A 23,039-nucleotide genomic window follows, 5' to 3' on the forward strand; every position below is an offset into this window, starting at 1 on the left:
TGAAAGACAGGACAAAATGTGTATTAATTTGCTGACATAATTTCAAAACTACGCAAAGACGAGATAAACCAAAGTTTCCGCCTGTGAAGCAAAAATATTTCCCTTGAACTACCACACAATCATTTAAAATGCATTGTAACCACTTAAGTACTTTGAACAGTTCCTACCTCTATAGATGACTCTAAATCTTCAAACGGATCAGCAAAGTCTGATGGACTTTTCCTCAGAGTCTGGTCAGCAGGCAGTGTGTTGTCATTGTAAGAAGTCACAAACTTAAAGTCACTGGTTCTAGAACCTGTTGTCAGGTAGGCGTCATAATTGTAAGCACTGCGTAAAGTTCCTGTGCCGTCAACATCTGCGTAATTAGGAGGGAGATAAGCGCTGGGGATGGCAACTGCTCCATCAAACAACAGTCTGGGCTTTCTCCTGCGACAAAACCTCACACCCACGATGATGATAATGAAGGTCAGGAAAAACGTGGACACAGACACCAGAGCGATGATCAGATAAGAGGTCAGTTTGGAATTCTTCTCATCATAAGAAATATCCTTCAGTTCTGGCACCTCAGCCAAGTTATCAGAAATAAGTAAATACATGGAACAGGTGGCAGAGAGAGACGGCTGTCCGTTATCTTTCACTGACACAATAAGGTTCTGTTTCATGCTGTCAGATTCAGAAATGTCCCGCTGTGTCCTGATCTCTCCGCTGTGGACACCAATACTGAAAAGTCCAGGATCAGTGGATTTCACTATCTGATAGGACAGCCAGGCGTTCTGGCCGGAGTCCGCGTCCACCGCTATCACTTTGGACACCAGAGAGCCTCCGTGTGCAGCTTTGGGGACCAGCTCGGTCATGAAGGAGTTGCCCTCCGGGGCGGGGTACAGTATCTGAGGAGAGTTGTCATTCACATCAGATATGAAGACACTGACGGTCACGTTGCTGCTGAGCGGAGGAGAACCGTTGTCTCTGGCCATCACCTGGACTTTAAAACTCCTGAACTGTTCATAATCAAACGACCTCACAGCGTGGATCACCCCCGTGTCTCCGTTAACAGACAGATAGGAGGACACCGGGGCACCGTTCACCTCACCGCCTAACAGAGAATAAATCACTGTACCGTTTTGTCTCCAGTCGGGGTCTCGAGCAGTAACGGAACATAAAGTGGAGCCAGGTTTGTTATTTTCACTCACATATGCGCTGTACGACTGTTCCTCAAACACAGGCGGGTTGTCGTTGATGTCTGCTACAGATAACTGAACTGTTTTAGAGGAGGACAGAGGTGGAGAGCCCTCGTCAGTGGCAGTGATTGTAATGTTGTAATCAGACACTACTTCACGATCCAGTTGTCCTGTGGTCACCAGAGAATAATAGTTTTTAATAGAAGGAACTAATTTAAAAGGGACGTTTTGTTGAATGGAGCAGCGGACCTGTCGGTTATTCTCAGAGTCTCTATCCTGCACATTAATGATGCCCACCTCTGTACCAGGTGACACGTTCTCAGGTATGAGGTTACTGAGTGAATTCAGGTATATCACTGGAGCATTATCATTCATATCAGTAACATCTATTATAACTTTAGCATAAGACGTTAGTCCTAAACCGTCTTTAGCTTGCACTCTCATTTCAAAAGAACTACTTTCTTCAAAGTCAATCACACCAGTTACTCGAATTTCTCCTGTTTTAGGATCAATAGAAAATACATTTACATCGTCTTCAGATACGTGGCCAAAGTGATATGTCACATCACCATTCACTCCTTCATCTGCGTCAGTAGCACTAACCTTAATTACTACAGTGTCTAAAGGAGAGTTTTCAGGCAGACTGGCTTCATAAACGTCCTGGCTGAACACTGGAGCGTTATCATTAGCATCCAGCACAGTGACGTGTATGACTACTGTACCTGATCTCTGAGGAGAGCCTCCATCTAAAGCTGTCAGAAGCAAATTAATATCATTTTGCTTTTCTCGATCAAGTGTATTCTCCAGAACCAGTTCCACCTTGTTACTATCAACAGCAAGAATAAAATTGTCATTCTTTTGAAGGTTGTACCTTTGAACAGCATTTTGACCTATATCTGCGTCATGGGCCTCCTCGATAGAGAAGCGATTACCTTTGTCTGCCGACTCGCTTATTTCCATTTCAATCAAATTTTCTCTGAATTTTGGCGAATTGTCGTTTACATCTTGGATATGAAGACTTAGTCGATGAAGCTCCAGTGGATTTTCTAACACCAGATCTACTTTCACAACACACGAGGGTTTTTTGCCACAAAGACTTTCTCGGTCAATTCTCTCCGATGTGATCAAATCTCCGGTATTCAGATTAATGTCACAGTACCGCTTCCGAGTCCCCTCAAAATCAACACGGGCCTTTCGTGACGTTAAGGTTCTCAGATCAAGACCGAGATCTTTGGCTATATTTCCAATAACAGAGCCGCGTTTAGTCTCCTCTGGAATAGAATAACTCAGGTCTCCATTAACGAGGTGCAGCGTTACAATAAAGGAGGCGAAGCAGAAGAATAGACGAAGCGCTGAAAATCCTTTTTCTTCCATCCTGACACAAAACAGCTCCTCAGATCGTACAACGTATACTTTCCTTGGAACAAAGGAGCTGTCCAAAAGCACTCAATAATCCAACACTTCACCACTACGTAAAAGATAACATATGGTCGGAAATATAAGCGTTTCTTTGGTAAATCTGCAGCTGGTATCTGTATAATGTAGTAATGGGTGGAGTAGTGATTACCTATTTTCTTTTAGCCAACAGCGACACCATGAGTAATTTTTTATCCTCACAACAGTATGTAATAAAACAGCCTTCACAAAGTCAGACCAATTAAATTCATTTCTATCACTTTAGAGGCCTTCAAAAGGAAAACAACATATCTATTTTGCCTTAGCTTTTTCTAAGTTGCTTTACACCATTTTTTGGAGCATACATATGGTTGAAAACAAACGGACAAAACACGGTATTTGCTACTAAAATCTAAAGGGCGGTTTTGCAATATGTAGCTTTTAAAACATTGTACATGACATTCTAAAGAATTGGTTATTGTGATATTTATAATTCGTAGTAGTAGTAGTAATAGAAGTAGTATCAAAACAATGACAACAATAATTACAATTATTTTACTGTCATCATTCATTCAGCTTATTGAAATTTGGCAACCTGACCACGTGTTAACACATCTACAACTGCAGCGGCGCATAAGGAATGTTTCAGCACCACGGACAGATACAATCAGATTTGACAAGATCGCTGATCAATGTACAACATGTTAAGTCAATCTACTGCCTCAGGACAACGTTCGTATGCTCCAAATGTGAATAAGACAGTTTCACAAAGACAATGGGACGAAATTCTTTGTGACATCACGCGAAAGGCAGCGCTTCAATCATTCAGTGACACTAGGTGGCAAATTGTAGCTTGTGGCACGTCCTATTGAGTGACAAAAATGCTGTACAGCAAACAACGAGAAGTCCGACCTGAACGCTTCATTCAAAGAACCTCTGCCTCAACATTACACATATTTGTACTTTCTTCTTAAAATGTCATAGTATAAACTACCTTACACCAAAGTCTTCTCCCAGAAAAGAGAATGTTGAAACGACCCATTATATTTCTTGTATGCTACATGTCAAACTAGTACCTTTCAATACGTTCAAAGACTAACAAGGTCGTTTAACCATTAATGAAAATTTTCACTTCAACAGTGACAAAGCACAAAGAATTACAGACACAAAGCTTCAGGCAAGAATTAAAGGGCCAACAAGCGATCCAAAATGTATCACTTGTATTAAATACACGACTTTAAGAAGCTCCTACCTCTATAGCAGCATCCAAGTCTTCAAATGGGTCAGCAAAGTCTGATGGACTTTTCCTCAGAGTCTGGTCAGCAGGCAGTGTGTTGTCATTGTAAGAAGTCACAAACTTAAAGTCACTGGTTCTAGAACCTGTTGTCAGGTAGGCGTCATAATTGTAAGCGCTGCGTAAAGTTCCTGTGCCGTCAACATCTGCGTAATTAGGAGGGAGATAAGCGCTGGGGATGGCAACTGCTCCATCAAACAACAGTCTGGGCTTTCTCCTGCGACAAAACCTCACACCCACGATGATGATAATGAAGGTCAGAAAAAACGTGGACACAGACACCAGAGCGATGATCAGATAAGAGGTCAGTTTGGAATTCTTCTCATCATAAGAAATATCCTTCAGTTCTGGCACCTCAGCCAAGTTATCAGAAATAAGTAAATACATGGAGCAGGTGGCAGAGAGAGACGGCTGTCCGTTATCTTTCACTGACACAATAAGGTTCTGTTTCATGCTGTCAGATTCAGAAATGTCTCGCTGTGTCCTGATCTCTCCGCTGTGGACACCAATACTGAAAAGTCCCGGATCGGTGGATTTCACTATGTGATAAGACAGCCAGGCGTTCTGGCCGGAGTCCGCGTCCACCGCTATCACTTTGGACACCAGAGAGCCTCCGTGTGCAGCTTTGGGGACCAGCTCGGTCATGAAGGAGTTGCCCTCCGGGGCGGGGTACAGTATCTGAGGAGAGTTGTCATTCACATCAGATATGAAGACACTGACGGTCACGTTGCTGCTGAGCGGAGGAGAACCGTTGTCTCTGGCCATCACCTGGACTTTAAAACTCCTGAACTGTTCATAATCAAACGACCTCACAGCGTGGATCACCCCCGTGTCTCCGTTAACAGACAGATAGGAGGACACCGGGGCACCGTTCACCTCACCGCCTAACAGAGAATAAATCACTGTACCGTTTTGTCTCCAGTCGGGGTCTCGAGCAGTAACGGAACATAAAGTGGAGCCAGGTTTGTTATTTTCACTCACATATGCGCTGTACGACTGTTCCTCAAACACAGGCGGGTTGTCGTTGATGTCTGCTACAGATAACTGAACTGTTTTAGAGGAGGACAGAGGTGGAGAGCCCTCGTCAGTGGCAGTGATTGTAATGTTGTAATCAGAAACTACTTCACGGTCCAGTTGTCCTGTGGTCACCAGCGAATAATAGTTTTTAATAGAAGGAACTAATTTAAAAGGGACGTTTTGTTGAATGGAGCAGCGGACCTGTCCATTGGTCTCAGAGTCTCTGTCCTGCACATTAATGATGCCCACCTCTGTACCAGGTGACATGTTCTCAGGTATGGGAGTAGTCAGTGATTTCAGGTATATCACTGGAGCATTATCATTCATATCAGTAACATCTATTATAACTTTGGCGTAAGAGGTTAGTCCTAAGCCATCCTTAGCCTCCACTCTCATATCAAAAGAACTACTTTCTTCAAAGTCAATCACGCCAGTTACTCGAATTTCTCCTGTTTTAGGATCAATAGAAAATACATTTACATCGTCATCAGATACGTGGCCAAAGTCATATGTCACATCTCCATTCACTCCTTCGTCTGCATCAGTAGCACTAACCTGAATCACCACAGTGTCTAAAGGAGAGTTTTCAGGCAGACTGGCTTTATAAACGTCCTGGCTGAACACTGGAGCGTTATCATTAGCATCCAGTACAGTGACGTGTATGACTACTGTACCTGATCTCTGAGGAGAGCCTCCATCTAAAGCTGTCAGAAGCAAATTTATCTCCTTTTGCTTTTCTCGATCAAGTTTATTTTCCAGTACGAGTTCAACCTTGTTACTATCAACAGCAAGAATAAAATTGTCATTCTTTTGAAGGTTGTACCTTTGAACAGCATTTTGACCTATATCTGCGTCATGGGCCTCCTCGATAGAGAAGCGGTTACCCTTCTCAGCTGACTCTCTGATTTCCATTTCAATCAAATTCTTTTTGAATTTTGGCGAGTTGTCGTTTACATCTTGAATATGGAGACTCAGTCGATGAAGCTCAAGAGGATTTTCTAACACCAGATCTACTTTCACAACACACGAGGGTTTCTTGCCACAAAGACTTTCTCTGTCAATTCTCTCCGATGTGATCAAATCTCCGGTATTCAGATTAATGTCGCAATAGCGTTTTTGGGTTCCCTCAAAATCAACTCGGACCCTTCGGTAGGACAATTTCCTCAGATCAAGGCCGAGATCTTTGGCAATATTTCCAATAACAGACCCGCGTTTCATCTCTTCTGGAACAGAATAACTCAGGTCTCCATGAACGAGGTGCAGCGTTACAATAAAGAAAGCGAAGCAGAGGACCGGACGAAGCGTTGGAAATCCTTTGTCTCCCATCCTCGGAAAAAGACACGTAAACAGTTGGTACAAAAGAATGAGCGGATGCAGAAAATTTAATCCCACAACAGAATAAATAATCCAGTATTTTAGATATCAAACTGAATGAGAGATAGCCGATGAATGAAGGGGTTCTTCTGAGAAATTACAACCAATTTGAATGCAGTAACAGTGGGTGGAGATGTCTGTCCTGCTTTTGTGCTGGCCTACAGCGGCACCATGAGTCACTTTTCACTCTTTGCACCTGCATTAAATCTTCTCGACAAAGTCTAAACCCGCCCTAATTTCACCCACTTTCATTGTGTGCCCCGTATAACATATAAACCCTATAAACTAATGTATAGTAGTATAGTATAAGACAATTTGCACTGACAAAAAATGATTGAAAATAACCCTTATTAGCATCCTGGATAAACCACAGATGCTCCATTATTCATGTCACTATACAAAAACAGTTCTGTTTAGTTTAATTTGTTATGTATTTGTTGGGGACCATGTACAACAAACATTAATCTCACACAAGGAGAAGATATGCCTTGTACCAGATTTTGCTAGTCGGTTATTTCTATTTGCAGGTAGATACAACAAATACAATGAATGGGAAATTTAGTTCTACTGCAATAAATTCAAACTTCGCTCATTACACCCAAAACTATGTAATGTATACATACTCTTCTGCAGTCGGGGAAAACACTGTTTTTGTGCCTCCTAACAGAGAGGAGTGTCTCAAGAAGTTTGTGTTCAGGGGAGTGAATGATAGGCTGCAGTCAGCCCTTGTCCTTGGCAGCAGCAGCAATATACAAGATTGTGATGGAGGAGGTGAAAATGGACTCAGTGATATGTATGAGTGCATCATCATTGTCTTTTGAAGGAATGTTGAACTTCTTCACCTGTCCCAAAAAGTACAACTTGTGCTGGGCTTTTAGCTTTCTTAGTAAAAAAAAAAAAAAAAAAAAAAAACAGTCCTGTGTGAGTCACACACGGTGATAGGGGCAGGTAGTAAAGTCATTCTCTCAATGCGATGATAAAACCTGTATTGTGATTCTTGTCCCTGTCCCCACTCTTAAACAGTGTTTTCTTTGCAACTTCAACTGTCTTTTACTGTCAGTTTTGTTGTGAATCAGTGTTTGTCATTGTGATACCAATAGCTGTAATTCATCCAGTCTGTTGCACAGTGAACACACTTTGGACACATTGCCCATTAGTATAAAAAATGGACACTGTGATCCTGTTCAGTCTGAAAATTTGAAGTATTGAGTGAGTTGTTGTCATGTTTTGCAATGATGTGCAAATGCATGGCTAGAAGTGGCACGCATTTCAGCAGCATTTACCTTAGCCAAATAAACACAAACTCAGTATAGGGACATCGAATAATTTAAGTAAACAAGTTTAAAAGAAATCTACAAAGATCAAACAAGTAGAAACGCTTCATATTCAAGATCCCTAGTGAAACTTAGAGAGAAGCTCAAAAGAACAATTTGCACATTTACAAGATACAGGAGCATCTAATTCAGAGATCTGGAGAAAAAGCGTAAGAGAGAAGTTGCCTGCTCTACACACCACACTGACTGCAGCACAGTGCAAGGGGACAGGGAGAGAGAGACCCTGCTGCTGACTTTGGGATGGATTACCCTGAATGAATTGCAATGTATAAATTTCTTGCTTTTTCCCTGGTGGTCTGAATACTTAATTAATTTGTCACTAGTTGCTTTTTAGAAATACAGTTGCTAAGAAGGTCAGAAAAGTCACTAAATCTAGTGAGAAAGTGGCCAAGTTTGCAACACTGAATAAAATCAAAATCTTACAAAATCATGTGTGTCAAGTGTTGCCAAAATACATTTATAATAAAATCCCTAGATCCTGCACATGTATGCTTATTGGTAGCTCATTTGAAGGTTTCTATGTTTGTTAAATATTTGCATGCCTTTTATTAACAGGACAGCTGAAGCAGGGACAGGAAAGGGGGAGAGAGAGTGGGGGGATGACACACAGCAAAGGGACGCAGGCAGGAGTCAAACCCACAGCAACTGCAGAGGACTGAAAGCCTCAGTTCATTGGGCAGAAGCTGTACCCACTGAGCTACCAGGCCACCAAGCTTTCTATTTCTGGTACAAAATATACATTATTATTATTAGCATTTGAAGGGACAATTAAATAGTTGTATTATTATCACTATTATTACTGATAGTAGAGGTGGCAGTAGTAGTATTGAACCTGTCACAAATTAAAAAGAAAATATGGCTGACATGGAAAAAAAAAGTTTCCAGTTATAGTAGCTTTTTCAGGACCATGGACAGAGACAACAGGCTGATCTAATAACATGAGAGGGCTGGTTACAAAAATACACTTACATATGCAATATGCAAAAAATCCTATTTCAGTATGAGTCATGATTTTAGTGGGAATGTTTTTTTTTCATTGTCACAAAAAAATTAGGATGTTAGGGGTCTGTACCAAACAAATCCAGGAGAATATGATCTGAAGACTGGGGCATCTCTGTAGCACCACAATGCTTCATTTGTAATGTTACTGTAACACATTTTTCAAAAATATGCAGTTACTGTGATTTGAATATTGCAGTTGGACATATCGTGATTTTGATTTCAATAAATTGTTCAGCTCTAATTCATACATAATATCCAAAATTCAAATAATTACCTTACATGTAAATCATATTAATGAGTGTTTGTCATATCATAGGTAATGCATGGTCAAAAATGTAAAAAACACACAGACAACTAGAAGAGAGCACTCAGTAGAGTGCAGATTCTGACCTGGTGAAACACCTACTGCAATGGCCCCACAACTGCCAGATGCAACCAGCTGAGATTTGCAAAGTTCTGCCAACATTTACATGACCCACAAATAATACAAACGAGATTTCAGCTAGGGAAGCAGTTGCAGATCACTTGTGGCCCCTCGTGATCAGTTAAGAAGAGAGAGAAGGCAGTTATCAATGGTTGTATAAAACAGAGCCGTCAAAGATAGAATTACTGCCTCACAGCCCTGTTGTATGCCTCCAACATGCAGTCAAGTTGCAGTTTACATCCATGTCCATCCAGACGAATGTAATGTGAAGAATTTGAGGGAATTCAATATAATGTATGTCATCACATGACATGTGGTATGGCCAAAAATGTGTTAAGTGACATCAGTGATCTTTGACCACCAAAAACTAATCAGCTCCAAGTGGACCCTCAAACCAAGTTTGAAGAAATTCCATCCAAATGTTCCTCAGATATAGCTTTCACAGACATGAGGTCACGATGACCATGACCTTCGACAACCAAAATCTAAGTACTTCATCCTTGAGTCAAAGTGGTAATTTGGGCTAATTTAAAAAAAAAAATCCCTGAAGAGGTTCCTGAGATTTTACATTCACAAGAATGGGAAGATCTAAAAACATAATACCTCTAGCCATGGCTTTCACCTGTATGGAGCCATATAAAAGTAATTTTAAGATTAAAATTCAAAATTCTGAATTACAGAGGTCCTTCAGCATACTGTCATAAATGTGCCAAAAGAGAAATACTCTGATTGATCAAGTAGTATATGAGATTAGCTCCAGGCATGATGCAAGTCCTTTGATCACACATGCACAAACTCCAGCACACACACACAGAAGCAGTCGCATAAGAATACTAGTTAAGTGGTCTTGCAGCAAGATTGCTGGATCAAGCAGCTTGGAAAGCGTCACACATTGCCAAACATTTCTTCTTGGTCTTACCACTTACTCCTCAACATCATCATCACCAATGTTGAATATTTACAATAATTTTTTTGAAACTCCACAATCCCAAATTCTCTTTTATTTTCAAACTTGTAGCCTATAGTGCCAACTGATGCAGACTCAAGTGACTTCACATTAGGCAATTTCTCACATTTTACACAGCTTCCTCTAAAACTACAAAAAGTATAGAATCATAGAATTTCTTTAAAATAAGCAGTAATACTTCACAAGAAAAGTAAACAGAGGAGTTCCCTTTTAAGAGGCAATAAGCTCCATTAAACTCAGGATCACATGTAAGATAGACAGTTGGGAGACACTGTGATGCTGTGCACTTTTACGGTGTCTTTCTACACCGAAAATTAGATCCACTGAATCATACACATGATCCAGTGTTATTCTAAACTGTTTTTCTGGTACATTTCCTGTATTTCAAAAACACAAATTACCATTTGCCACCTAACTTATCAGGTCTTGATCAACAACTCCACATAGCAAACTTCTGGTTTCTGTTGTTGTTATCTGTGAATAACTAAATAAATTACTATTGAATTAAACTATGGCCTGAAACTGGATTTAAATCTACCTTTGCTTGCTTGCTTTAAGCCTTGAAGCTGTAAACAAACACCAGCTGATTTGTACTTCAGCTGTTTGTTGCTTGATATTCTAGCTTCAGTACAACCAGCTGACAAGCAGCTCCACCATCTCCTCATGCTAATGCCTTTACTCAGCCCTCCCAAACAACCCCTCAAGCCCCTGAAAAGCTGGATTGCACTGATGTGTGCCACCCCCAATAACAAAGTCAGCGATTTCTTGAGATAGTTGCTTCAAATGTAAACAATATATCTATATCCTACAACCACATCAAAATATCAACTGTGAATCTTAACGCTAAATCAAATGTAAATCCTATGCTCTTATGAGTCTCAGTTGACAGTGTCTGTACTGCAGTAAGTCTATCGCCGTGTTTTACTCTGTTTCTCTCTTTTTCTCTTCTTGATGGTAAATGTCACAGCTCAGCAATTTAGCAAAAACTACTACAAGGCCATTCACAGACTCAGCATCAACACTGCATCATACTAATGATGCAGCGATATTATAGTTCAGGGTAGGGCTGTAAAAACATAGGCAAAACTTGCATTCAATTACTCCTTCTACAAAAAGACCAACACATAGGTTCGAGCCATTTTATTATCTATTTTTGCACATTATGTGCAAGAGAACGCAAACCAATATGAGAGACACAACTACTTGTATACTGAACAAGATCCAAAGTATTTCCAAACAAGGTTTTTAGGTTGCTCAGAGTGCAAAACACTCTCTCTGCAGCCAAGTTGTGTTGTGAACTCTCTGCAACCATTACCACACTGTTGTTGTTGAATTATTCACTCTTTTCAGCCTGACCTATATTACTTATCCACTCACTTAAAGTGTTGTTGTGTGACTCCTGTCCATCATGCAGTGCATTAAGTTCAGCAGCTCAGGCCCACGCAAGAACAAAAACACTACTTCATAATTTTCTTCACTGATTTAGTGAAAATTGACCATATTTTGTGTGAAATGTTACCTCTCTTCGTAGTTGTCGCATAAAGGAGAATTAAACTTAACTAACTCACCAATGACGCAGTTTTGAAAGATGAGTGGAAGAAATGTTCCTCATGTATGTCCATCATCATCCACAAGCAGGGGTTTTCTCTCAGGATCAAGATAAACCTAAGATGAGAATGCAAGACCATCAAATTTTGTTTAGTGTATTGTACTTTTTACTAATGGAATGTGCCGTCTGCTATGAAGTTACCCTAATTTTTTCAGACAACTTAGAAAATACACAGCATGCTGTATTAGTACTGTATTACAAAACTATATAATCAAATTAACAAAAATATATAGTATTTCATTTTGTTTACACACACATTTCCAGACAAACTGTACAGATGGGCTGTGCCTGGTCAGTTGTTTATGGTAGGTGGAAAAGGGGTTAATACAGATCAACAACTTTTAATTATGAGTCACTGTGCTGTCAGCATACAATATTTACCATTATTGTGGGTTTTTATTGCACCTTTCCATCCTTGATACGATGCACTTCCGAAGTCCTGGGCAAGAGTTACTTCGGTTACTTCTGCAGATTTAAAAGGAAAAAAAGACATATAAATGTAAAACTGAATTAATGTTAATAGAGGCAAGGCAACAGCAGTGATATTGACATAAATTTGTAGGGTAAACACAGTTGGTACCAATTAGAGTAATTAAGATCCCGTTCCAGTTAGTCTGTCAAGTGAGCCAATATGCAGGACCCTGACCTGAATGTAACAGAGCCTAATTAGTGTCATTGGTAATGCTTGTGTTCACTGTTTCATGACAAAATGGTTAATGTGAAAAAGGTCCATTGTGAATCACTATGCTATCAGCATAAAATATATACTATGATTATCACAGGATTAATGCATCTCTCTTTCCTTGATATGGTGTACTTCCAAAGTCACTGACAAAAGTTGTTCCTAATCCCTCTGCGGATGAAGAAAAGAAATATAAAAGGAAAACTGAACTAATGTTAATATAGGATATTTCACAGATGTTAAACCCTCTGCAACAACAAAATTCACACTGCGAATTGCCAACAGTTCATAGAAGGGTTAGAGATTAACTTTTTAAAATCTGAACATCTACCACTGACAGAAAAATGTCAAAATTCACCAGCCACTTGATAGTTAATCATTGATTTGTCTGGAATCTACCAGCCACATTCATATTTTACCAGCATTTGGCTGGTGGCTGGTGCTAATTTTCATCCCTGGTTCATAGCATTGTGATGGAAAACACAGAGGTTTCCGGGGAACCCCAAAAGCATAAAGAAATATATATATCTGTAGATGATGGTCTTGATTAAATGTTTTATGCTAAATGCAATAAGTCACTATCCAAGATCTCACATTCTCTTCCTGAACTGAATTCTTCACTTAAACCACTCAGTTTATTTAACAACAGAGGCTTTTGAAATATTATGGAACATTTTTCCCCAAAACCTCTGACTTAACTTAAAAGTTTGTGTACATGTGTAGCACCTTTTTTATTTTTATGCACGTGTTACATTTTCATTTTATGTCCTTCATAACGTAATTGTATCATTTCCACATAAATACCTCACCCTACCTTCACCAGGAACAAAAAAAAACTCAAAAGCTAGTTAGTTCAATAAACATTTTTCACCTAAACCACATAGACATGAAAGAGCCTTTCCGGTGAGCCAACATGGACAATAACAACACCCCGACACTTTTTGACCTGAATGGAAGGAACACTGATTAGTGTAATTGGTACACCTGTGTTCATGTCAAAATAACTGCTGTTCAGTGCAACCATACAAAATATAAATGATTATAAAAATGATATGACCATTATGAGCTTTAAAACATATCTATCTCCTTAATAATATGATGTCCTTATGGAGACTTTTTGGTAGAACTGACAGCTCTCATTCCTCTAAACCTCTGTGATGTTTGTTTTCTTTTCTCATTACTGTTCCTGTGGGCTTACCGTGTTCTCTGTCCTGCTGTAACGCTGAAGCATACAACTGTGCCAACTTTGAGCGCTAACAAGCTAATTCACACGCATGTAGGACAACATTTACTGGCACAGCAGGTAATAGGACTGAGTCCGGTTTGTTGAATCTTGCTAGCCTCGTATTTAAGATAGTAACTGTTACTCTGACTATTAAACTAATCTTAATTTCGGTTACTGAGGCCGTTCTGGTTACCATGGTGAAAACGTTGACTTACAGTTAATGTTAGTCCTCTGTAGAAGGTAACCTTATACCCGCGTACGTAATTGTTTTGTAGAACGCGCAACGAAGAAGCAGCATGTACAAATATCGCGAGAGTTTCACAAATCAAGGGTTCCCTTCTAAACGCGACCCATGGTTGTCGCAGATTTAACTGGCGTAGCACATTAAAGAAGGGGACTCTTATGTGGCGGACTAGTTTACTCCCGCCACCAGCCGCAATTTGAATATTTAAAATAAGCTATTAAATAGAAATATTAAACCAAGTGCCACGTTTACAGTTTTTCTCATGTGCCTCGGCTTAATTCTCGATTATTATTCATTTATTTATTTCAAAACAATGAGTTCAAATCTCTGTCCAATTACTTTGTAATTCACAACAAATTTGAATTTCTCATTCCTTGAAGTAAATTGCATGTTTTGATAACAATAACTTGTACACTAACCATCTGCACATGCATCAATGATCAAAACTGAGGGGTTGATTCCTAGTAAAATTGCAACACTCCTCACAACTTAAAAATCCTTTCACCATTTGATTTTTTTGATACAAAACAATCTATTCAATTATCAAAATCTGTCAGACATCTGTGTATCAATATCTATGACATGGAATGTTTGTGATGTCTGATAAAGTGGCAATGGCCTGTCAGGTGGCAGTTATGAACTAAGTTTGAACTGAAGACTCAAAAAACACAGCAAGTATATCCAAAAACGATGAATACTGGGTGCTGGACAGCAGAACAAATACAAAAATAGGTCAGCACACCAGAAACTGCTCCTTTAGGAAATGTAATAGTATCACTTGATACTATTAAATTTTCAAAGGGAGCATTAGATTGTTCCGATATAGGAGCAATTCAGTTTTCTAAAGGAGCAGTTTCTGGTGTGTGGACCTATTTTTGTATTTTTATGAACTAAGTTTGACACTCAACCAATCAAGTTTGGAAGTACATAAATCCAAAGGTGAATCTTACTTTTTAGAGTACATGTCCACACAAAAAAAATTACTGTCTACATACAGTACATGTCATTACAAATGTGCTTTTTGTGTGTACAATATTGACTTTCCCCAGTAAACTATTATCTCCTGTTAAAACTCTCAATCTAAAAAGCTCAATGCAATACACAGTAGACTTAAGTTACACAAAATTGCTTTTTGTATAGTATAATAAAGGATACAAGGCAATTTATCTAGAATTTACAAAATGGTTCTTTGATTGACTGGAATTTGTGTAAGAGATAAACAAAGTACAGAACAAACTAATTCGTATGGTGGAGCACTGAGGATGAATTCAGCAGCCTCACAGCCAAGGGCAGGAAGCTGCTCTTCAGTCTGGTGGCACAGCAACATACTTCTGTATCTTCTGCCTGATAACAGCAGGGTCAACAGGCTGTGGCAGGTATTGTCTTTTAATATCTTTTGGGCTCTTCGCACACACCTCACCTTCCCGATATCACTGATGCTCAGTAGAGGGTACAAATGATGTTCAGAAGTGTTAATGACACACTGTAGAGTTTTCCTGTCCTGGGCTGTGCACATCAGTTTGTGATGTTCCCAGTCAGAATGCTTTCTATTAGTCCTATGTCAAAGTTAACAAGAATATGGCACAGGAATTTGTCTTTCTTAAGATTACTTAAGATTTACAGACATTTCTTTGCCTTCTTTACCAGGGTGGAGATGTGTGATGTCCATGACAAGTTCTCTGTGAAGTTGATTCCCGGGAACCTTAAACTGTTCACCTGGCCTACAGCAGCTCCACAAGGACGTGTGTCTTTCTCTCCTTTCTCCGAAAACAAACAATCAGCTCTTCAGCTTTGCTGACGTTGAGCAGTAGGGTGTTTTCTGTGCACCACTATGCAAGACTGTTGATTTTCTAAGCTATAAAGTGTTATCAGTCTTGGGCATGAAGAAGAAGGGGCACAGCACACAGCCTGGGAGACGCCGGTGTTGAGCACCAGATGAAAGAAGGTGAGACCGCCAATCATTACTGTCTGGGGTCTATTTGTGAGGAAGTCCAACATCCAATTGCAGAGTGTGGCACTCAAGCCCAGGGTGTTAAGTTTGCCAGTCAGCTTCTTTGTGGGTGAGATTCTACTGAAAACAGAGTTCAAATAAAGAAACGGCATTTGATGTAGTTGTTTTTCTCAAGGTGCATGAAAATTGAGTGGAGGGCAGTGTAGATGACATCATCTATGGCTCTGTTGGATCTGAACAGGCGAGGGTCCAGGCCGACTGGGATGCTCTTCTATATGTGCTGGAGAACCATTTTCTCAACACACTTAGTGAAAAAAACATCCAAAAATTAAAACATTATGACCAGTACAGCTCACACAATGACTAAACAACTTTTAATTTTGATGGCATTGCTAATTAACAGACACCATAACTATGTTTTGAAGTGTGGATGAAATATTTTGGGTTAGTTTTGCTGGCATGCATCAGAACTGTAATGTCCCATAGAACCAATAAGCCAACCCAGTCTCAATAGCTATGTTGGTCCATGTCACAAAACATATTAGTTTTACAATAAGGGCTGTAAAATTATGAGATGCCTGCATGTTTCATTGTTGTAGGTCTGAAAAAGTTGAGACCGCTCAAAATTTCAAGCCAACATATTACATACATAGTACATCAGTTTTGAGCCCAAGTCAAATTCTTCAGTTTTAAAAAAGTTTTACCAACTACTGATCTTTTGTTGAGATAATTTACTTTTCTTCTTTAGATATATTTAAATATTGGAATTTTAGAAACCCCAAAATGTTGTATTTTAAAAATATATAGCTTAAACCATTTAATTTTAAGGCAACAAAATAATAACAATCAGGTTCACAGTTAACTGTGACCAAATTTTGAAATTCCTTTATTTTTTTTATTATTTTTTTTTTAGTTTCTCTAACTTTTACTTTTACTATAAATTTATCTAAGGAAGAATAGTAAATTATCTCAGCTAAAGGTCAGCAGAAAGTTTGCAAAAGTTTGAGTTGGACACAAAACTCAAAAATCTATTGCAGTATGTTGAACACCAAATTAAAAAAAAAATGTTAATATTTCATCAATTAACATATCAAAGATTGTCTATGGCTCGGTGTCTTTTCTTTTAAATTGTGATGATGGCTCTTCTTGAGTCTCCATAAGCTATGGCTGCTAAACACAGTCATCAGGGAAAAGAGGGCATTTAATAGATGCAGCTCGAGACAGACTTTTTCCCCCCCTTTTTGGCCAAAAATAGCTCTTTTGATCATAAAGATTGCAGACCTCTGCCAGAGACACTTGATGATACGGTCATTTCAATCTTGTAGCCCTTCTATGTTACAAGAAGAAAGTTTGGCTGGGGCATTATTGTAACACACATACAATACAGTATACCCACAATAAATCTGGCACAGGACTTCAGATGAGTAATCCAGTGTTTAAATTAGCACAATTACATTGTTGACTTTATTGATTTAAAGTAGTAGAAATGTACATTTAGCTTAGATGGCATGCACATCATATGACAGAACACTGATGACATTACATGTTTGCCTCACCACCTGAATAGTTTGGCCTGTCAGAATCGTTATGCATCATATTATTATTAATAATAATTATTATTATTACTATGGGAGGGTAGGCCTATCATTGAGGGTGGGAATGAGAGCCTGTTAAATCTGCCAAAATGTGCTCATTTTGTCTCATTTATAAAGTAAGCTAAAGCGTCTATTGCTGTTTTCCAGATGAGAGAAAATAAAAACAATTAGTGGCCTGTCAACTCTGCCTAAATTCATTTGTTTCTCAATTATCAGGTATCTAACGTGAAGACTTATACGTTTTTAAAAACTCCCGCCAAAATAATATAGCGATGCGGAAACGGTAGTAAAAATGGTCAGGAACGTTAATTTATACCATGTTTTCTGACTTTAAAAATGGGTCCCTATAGGAAAAAAAAAGTTTGGGAAACACTGCTCTAAGAACGAGGGCTTCACTTTAATTATATAGCTGATGTGTCGACACAACTAAAAGACGCGCGCAATAAATCCAACGTATTTCTGCTTATCACTAAATGTGTGCCAAAAATCACACCGTCCTCCCAGTTGCCTAATAAAACTCACTGATATATGAGCGGCTCTAGAAAGTCAGCGGGCCTCCAGGTGCCTTCAAATGGATATATGCTCAATACGTCGGTAGTCGACCACACCCCAAACAATTCATTTCCTCATTACATCCGATATTACACATGGTTTATTTGATTTGTAATCTGTTTATTTGCTGTTGATTTTATGTTGTTTAAATGGAGTGTACATACTTTCACACTGCAGGGTTAAACAAACAGTTTTCTGTTATATTAATCATTCTTTCCTTGTGTTTTTAGTTACCGTGGTTGTGTGGACGTCCCCTCTTTGAAGAAGCAAAAGGCGTGATCGCGGGATGAGTACTGTTTAAATCCTGGAGCAGGCCAATCAGGCCAAACCATGTACTGCCGTGTGAAGGGGGGGTTCGGGTTTAGTTAGTTTTTCTTCGTATCAGTTATCATTGATGTCCATCTTGTTTTCCCCTTGTGTTTAATTTGATTGGCCAAGCCACTATATATGTTCCCTAGTATGAGGTTGTGTCATGTAATTTTGCTCAGGTTTAGTCGCTGGTATTTTAAGTATAGGTCTATTTCCTTGACCTCCTTTCAAGGCCGAGTCATTAAGCTCTTTATTTATATTGTTTTGCATTTGGAGGATACATAAAACCCCAAATTTGCCCCACTGAAATGATGTGATACAGCGCTATACGCTGCCCAACATGTTAGAAAATTAGTTGGCCTCTATGTGCTTCTAAATGGTTGAATAGTTAATCCCTGTATGTGTTTATGACAGTGGTGTGTTAGTTATAATTTGACTCTGAGTCACAGAACAAAATCATTTTAATCTTAACCAAGGTTTGAAACTTTTTTATTATGAATGCATCTTACTTTCTGCACTTCCGTTCCTCACTGCATGGTGCCCTCTTTACTGTTTTCACTCCAGAGTCACAACTTCTGTGAAAAAATTGTCTCTATTTTTGATTCTGTTCAGTAAACCACTGAAGAAACATGCACATCATTCCCCTCTTATGCAAAAGGCATTCTTACCTGAGGTTACTGTATATACAGAATGTAAAAGCACATCATACAAAAAAATAATGTACTGATACAGTACATACTGTACTCATTATTCAGACCAAAGATTCAGATTAATATTTCAAGTGTGACAGAATACAAATATTTTTAAATATGTTTTGATGGGAAATTAAAACTGTTTTTGAGTTGCAGAAAAAATATTGCCTTTTTTATTTCTGAATTACAGGCTTGCCATTTATCAACATGCTGCTGTTTGCATACTTAGACACAGACATTCAGTTCAACGTCCATTGCAACAATTAAAACTGCTCTTTTTATGATATTGGCAGTTGGCCTTTTTATTATTTATATATATATATATATATATATATATATATATATATATATATATATATATATATATATGTGTGTGTGTGTGTGTGTGTGTGTGTGTGTGTGTGTGTGTGTGTGTGTGTGTGTGTGTGTGTATTGGGAGGTTATTGAATACACAGTATGTTTACTGTCATAAATAAATTTACTGGATAGATTCACATGTGCATATGAATTTTCTGTGTGCTACAGTATTTAAAGTATTGTCTTTTCCCAGTAAACGTTTATGTAATGTTAAATCTGAATCTAAAAAGCAAAAACTAACATTTTTTTATGGTACAGTAAGCAGTCAATGTCAGCAAAAAGTAGAACGAAACAGACTTAAGAAACATTTCCAGGGTTGACTGTCATGCTGAAAAAACATCAAAAGCAGAGCAACTATCACAATGACAAAACAACTCCTCATTTTGGTGGCATTGACCAATTTACCGATACAGTAGTTTCGAAGCATTGATATAATGTTTTGGGTGAGTTGCAAACACACCAGAGTTGTGATGTTCCATGAAACAGTTGTTATAATTGCACTTACAGTTGACACATGAGCCAAAACGACTGTGAAAAACGGTAATGATACTCAAGACTTTAACAATTAATGGCAATTTGGAAAATCGCCAGAATAATAAATGACAAAAAAAACAACAACAACAAAAACAACAACAACAACAACAAAACATTGCATTGAAAGACTAATGATACCACCGTCATTTTGCCCTCCACCACTTTCTTGTGATTTTGATTGTTTATTGGGTAAAGGTTTAAAGGGGAAATGACAAATTCTCTTTTCATAAAACACTTTTGCATTGGTTAGTTAGTTGTTCTGCCACTCAGGCCAAATGCGCTGTGATTTTTTGACCAGGAGATGGCGCCTTTTGTTCAGCACTTCTACAGATAGAACAAGTGCAGCTGATAGGAATGAACGGAAAAGGTAATGAGCTGCTGCCATGTACTATTTTGAAACAGTATGGTTTTATAACATGAACATCAGAGTTAAACGGGTTCCGGATGTCTCAGATCATGCAGAACTACTGACATTTACGCCCAAATTCTTGTTAGAATTAACGAACCGACAATGATGGAGGGTTTCAGACAGTATCCACGAAGTCGTATGTTATACACACGCTGCATTATGGTATATGAAGTCCATTCTCACTCCATCCAAACTACATTCTGTTACACTCACTCACAGCAGAGCTATTGACACAGTAGCCTCTCAGATGACCTCTGCGTTTTGACTGCAATGTTTGTGTGTCTCATTTTATCGAGGGCAGAGTTGATTACAGTGGAGACCAGTGGTCGTTCAGGCGCATCGTCACACCTACTGTAATACAAAAGGCTACCGCTGCTTGTGGTGACAGTCCAGTAAAATGCACAGTGCATAGTAAACCATCAAGGCATGTGTGATGCATGCTATATATATAGACATATTTTTTTTTATAGATGTCTGACTTAGTTAAAACCGTTCAAAATCGAAATTCTAAAGAGTCTGCAACCCAGTTTTAATTTTAAAAATTCACATAATTTGCACTTGCTATCACTCATACATAAAAAAGTAAACTAAAATGAACTAAAATAGAAAAGTAACATTGGCAGTGATGTTGGAAGTAAAAAATAAATACTACCACTACTACTACTACTACTGCTACTACTACTACTACTACTACTACTAATGACAATAATAATTACAACGATGATGATGATGATGATGATAATAAATCAAGACAGAAATTAGCAGTGATATTGAAAGTAATAAAACATTATGTTGCACCAGATAATGAACTTTAAATTTCACATGATATTCAACATAAATTTGTTAATTGTAATAATAATGAAAAGCAATATTGCAAAGGATAATAACATAATATTGTTACTGTTGTATTTGTACTGTATGTGTGCACTGTGTAATAAATGTACATGCAGATGATAGTTAATGGAATTTCGCCTGTGATACTGAAAAGTAATATTATAGGCTAATACATTTCATTTAATAGATGGATAAACAGACAGACATAGATAGATAGATAGATAGATAGATAGATAGATAGATAGATAGATAGATAGATAGATAGATAGATGTTGAACATTTTATACAATGTTGGATTCAGCTAAAACTGTTCAAATTGGAAACTCTAATGAGCTTGTAGCACAGTTTTTATTTTAAAAATTCATAAAATGATAACTCTATTTTGTAAAACACCAAACATCATGTCAAAATTTGCACTTGCTACCACTCATGCATTTATATTTAGAGTACCAGTAAGCCAATTAAGATAATTTGCAGTAATCATGACAAGCTGAAACAAATTTACTTAATTCTCAACCTACTGTCTGCCCCTGTTCCATTAACTCCTTTGCACTTTCTCTCACACACACAGTCTGTAGTGTAATGTGTATAGTGCTGTTATTGCCACGGGCCAAAATTATTGTGCACATTAATCTCTCCATCTTCATCGTGGTTGCTTCCAAGTCACTCCATTTGCCTTCCTCAGCAGGATGATGGTTTTGCTGAGTCACTGCAGCTGGCAACATCACAAGCCAACACACCCACTAAGATATACACATGCACACTTCAGTTTCAGTGTACCCTGATTTGCCTTAATCTGCCTTATCATATGTTTAAATACCCTTTCATATTATGACCGTTGCAATTTAGATGTTTATATTTCACATTTTGACCTTCCTCTCTTGGTCAGTTGAGTACATATTGCATAAATGAAGGTAGACTTATGCACTGCACAATATAGCCTATGTTTATGTTGTGTTTAAACTGGCTTTCATTCATCTCTGTAGGGAGGACAGCTTCTAAAGACAGTGAGCACAGTGGCCCACTGCTCTGCTTGCGTGGCTCGGTTCACTCTGCCATAATATATATCCATATTCATTAGCCAGAGATTCAGTGCTCCACAGACCAAACACTGCAGGCTACTTCTCTGCACACTGAGCTGGTTTGCTTGTTTGTTAATTTGTTTGTATAACTCAAATGAGCCAAAATTCAGAAAGACCAGAGCACATTTTGTGAATGCTCATGGGAATATGTAACTGTAGGCATTTTAAATGTGTGGGTGTTAGTGGTTTTTGTTAAAGTGTTGTTTTTCCATGGATCTGCTGTTGTGAACAGTGAAATGTCAGTGAGGAGTCAGGGACACTGTTGGTGTTATTGCATCATCACATCAGCAGCCAGAGTCATCTGTGCTGCCTGTGGCATATAAAAGGACACACCCATCACACACACACACACACACACACACACACACACACACACACACACACACACACACACACACCTTGACCCCATCCTGGGCACCCCACAGTTTCAACCCTGTGTTTGCTAGGTTTAAAAGGCTGTTGCCGTAGAAACCATTCCCAAAATAGCTGTAACCATAGAAACAATTTAGTCTTTCTCAGTAGAGAATGAAATAAAGAACGGGATGTGGCATTTTTGCAAGCTTTTTTTTTTTCATAACATGAACTCTTGAACGTCTCTCATGGCCACCCCCTCTCTGGGTGAAAGATGAAAGCCAAAAGTGGAGAAAGGGAGACTTCATTAACTTAATATATATCAGTATATAAACACAAAGATGCACAAACACATCTATTTAACACTCAGAGTTGACCATGGAAACTAAAAATTAGGAAGGGACATTACATCACTGTAGAACATTTACCTAATGTTCACTATAGAACATTTACCTAATGTTCTATAGTGAATCCAGACTTTGGGGACAGTTCTATTGCAGCTTATGGGAAATAAAATGTAAATAATGGAGACCTCAGCAAATAAACAAATGCCCACATTTGGAAAAAAAAAACAATCAATATGTTTTTCTCTGAAGTGCTTTATTTAGACTTTTAATTTCTTCATTAA

The 23,039-nt window shown here is 38.5% G+C and overlaps 1 protein-coding gene across 1 annotated transcript; it reads right to left on the reverse strand.

Annotated features, from left to right (window-relative positions):
• On the reverse strand, positions 1 to 6,295 carry LOC146326832 (uncharacterized). The gene is made up of 3 exons (XM_084718268.1): positions 3,826 to 6,295; positions 3,650 to 3,668; positions 1 to 2,623 (listed from the first exon to the last, which is right to left on the reverse strand). The coding sequence occupies exons 1-3, from the start codon at positions 6,208 to 6,210 to the stop codon at positions 144 to 146; spliced, it is 4,884 nt and encodes a 1,627-aa protein (XP_084574394.1). The 5' UTR covers positions 6,211 to 6,295; the 3' UTR covers positions 1 to 143.
• Positions 6,296 to 23,039: the final 16,744 nt, after the last annotated feature.

This window comes from Lutjanus erythropterus, chromosome 5 (assembly GCF_056507025.1).
Source record: "Lutjanus erythropterus isolate fLutEry1 chromosome 5, fLutEry1.hap2, whole genome shotgun sequence".
NCBI classification, from domain to species: Eukaryota; Metazoa; Chordata; class Actinopteri; order Lutjaniformes; family Lutjanidae; genus Lutjanus; species Lutjanus erythropterus.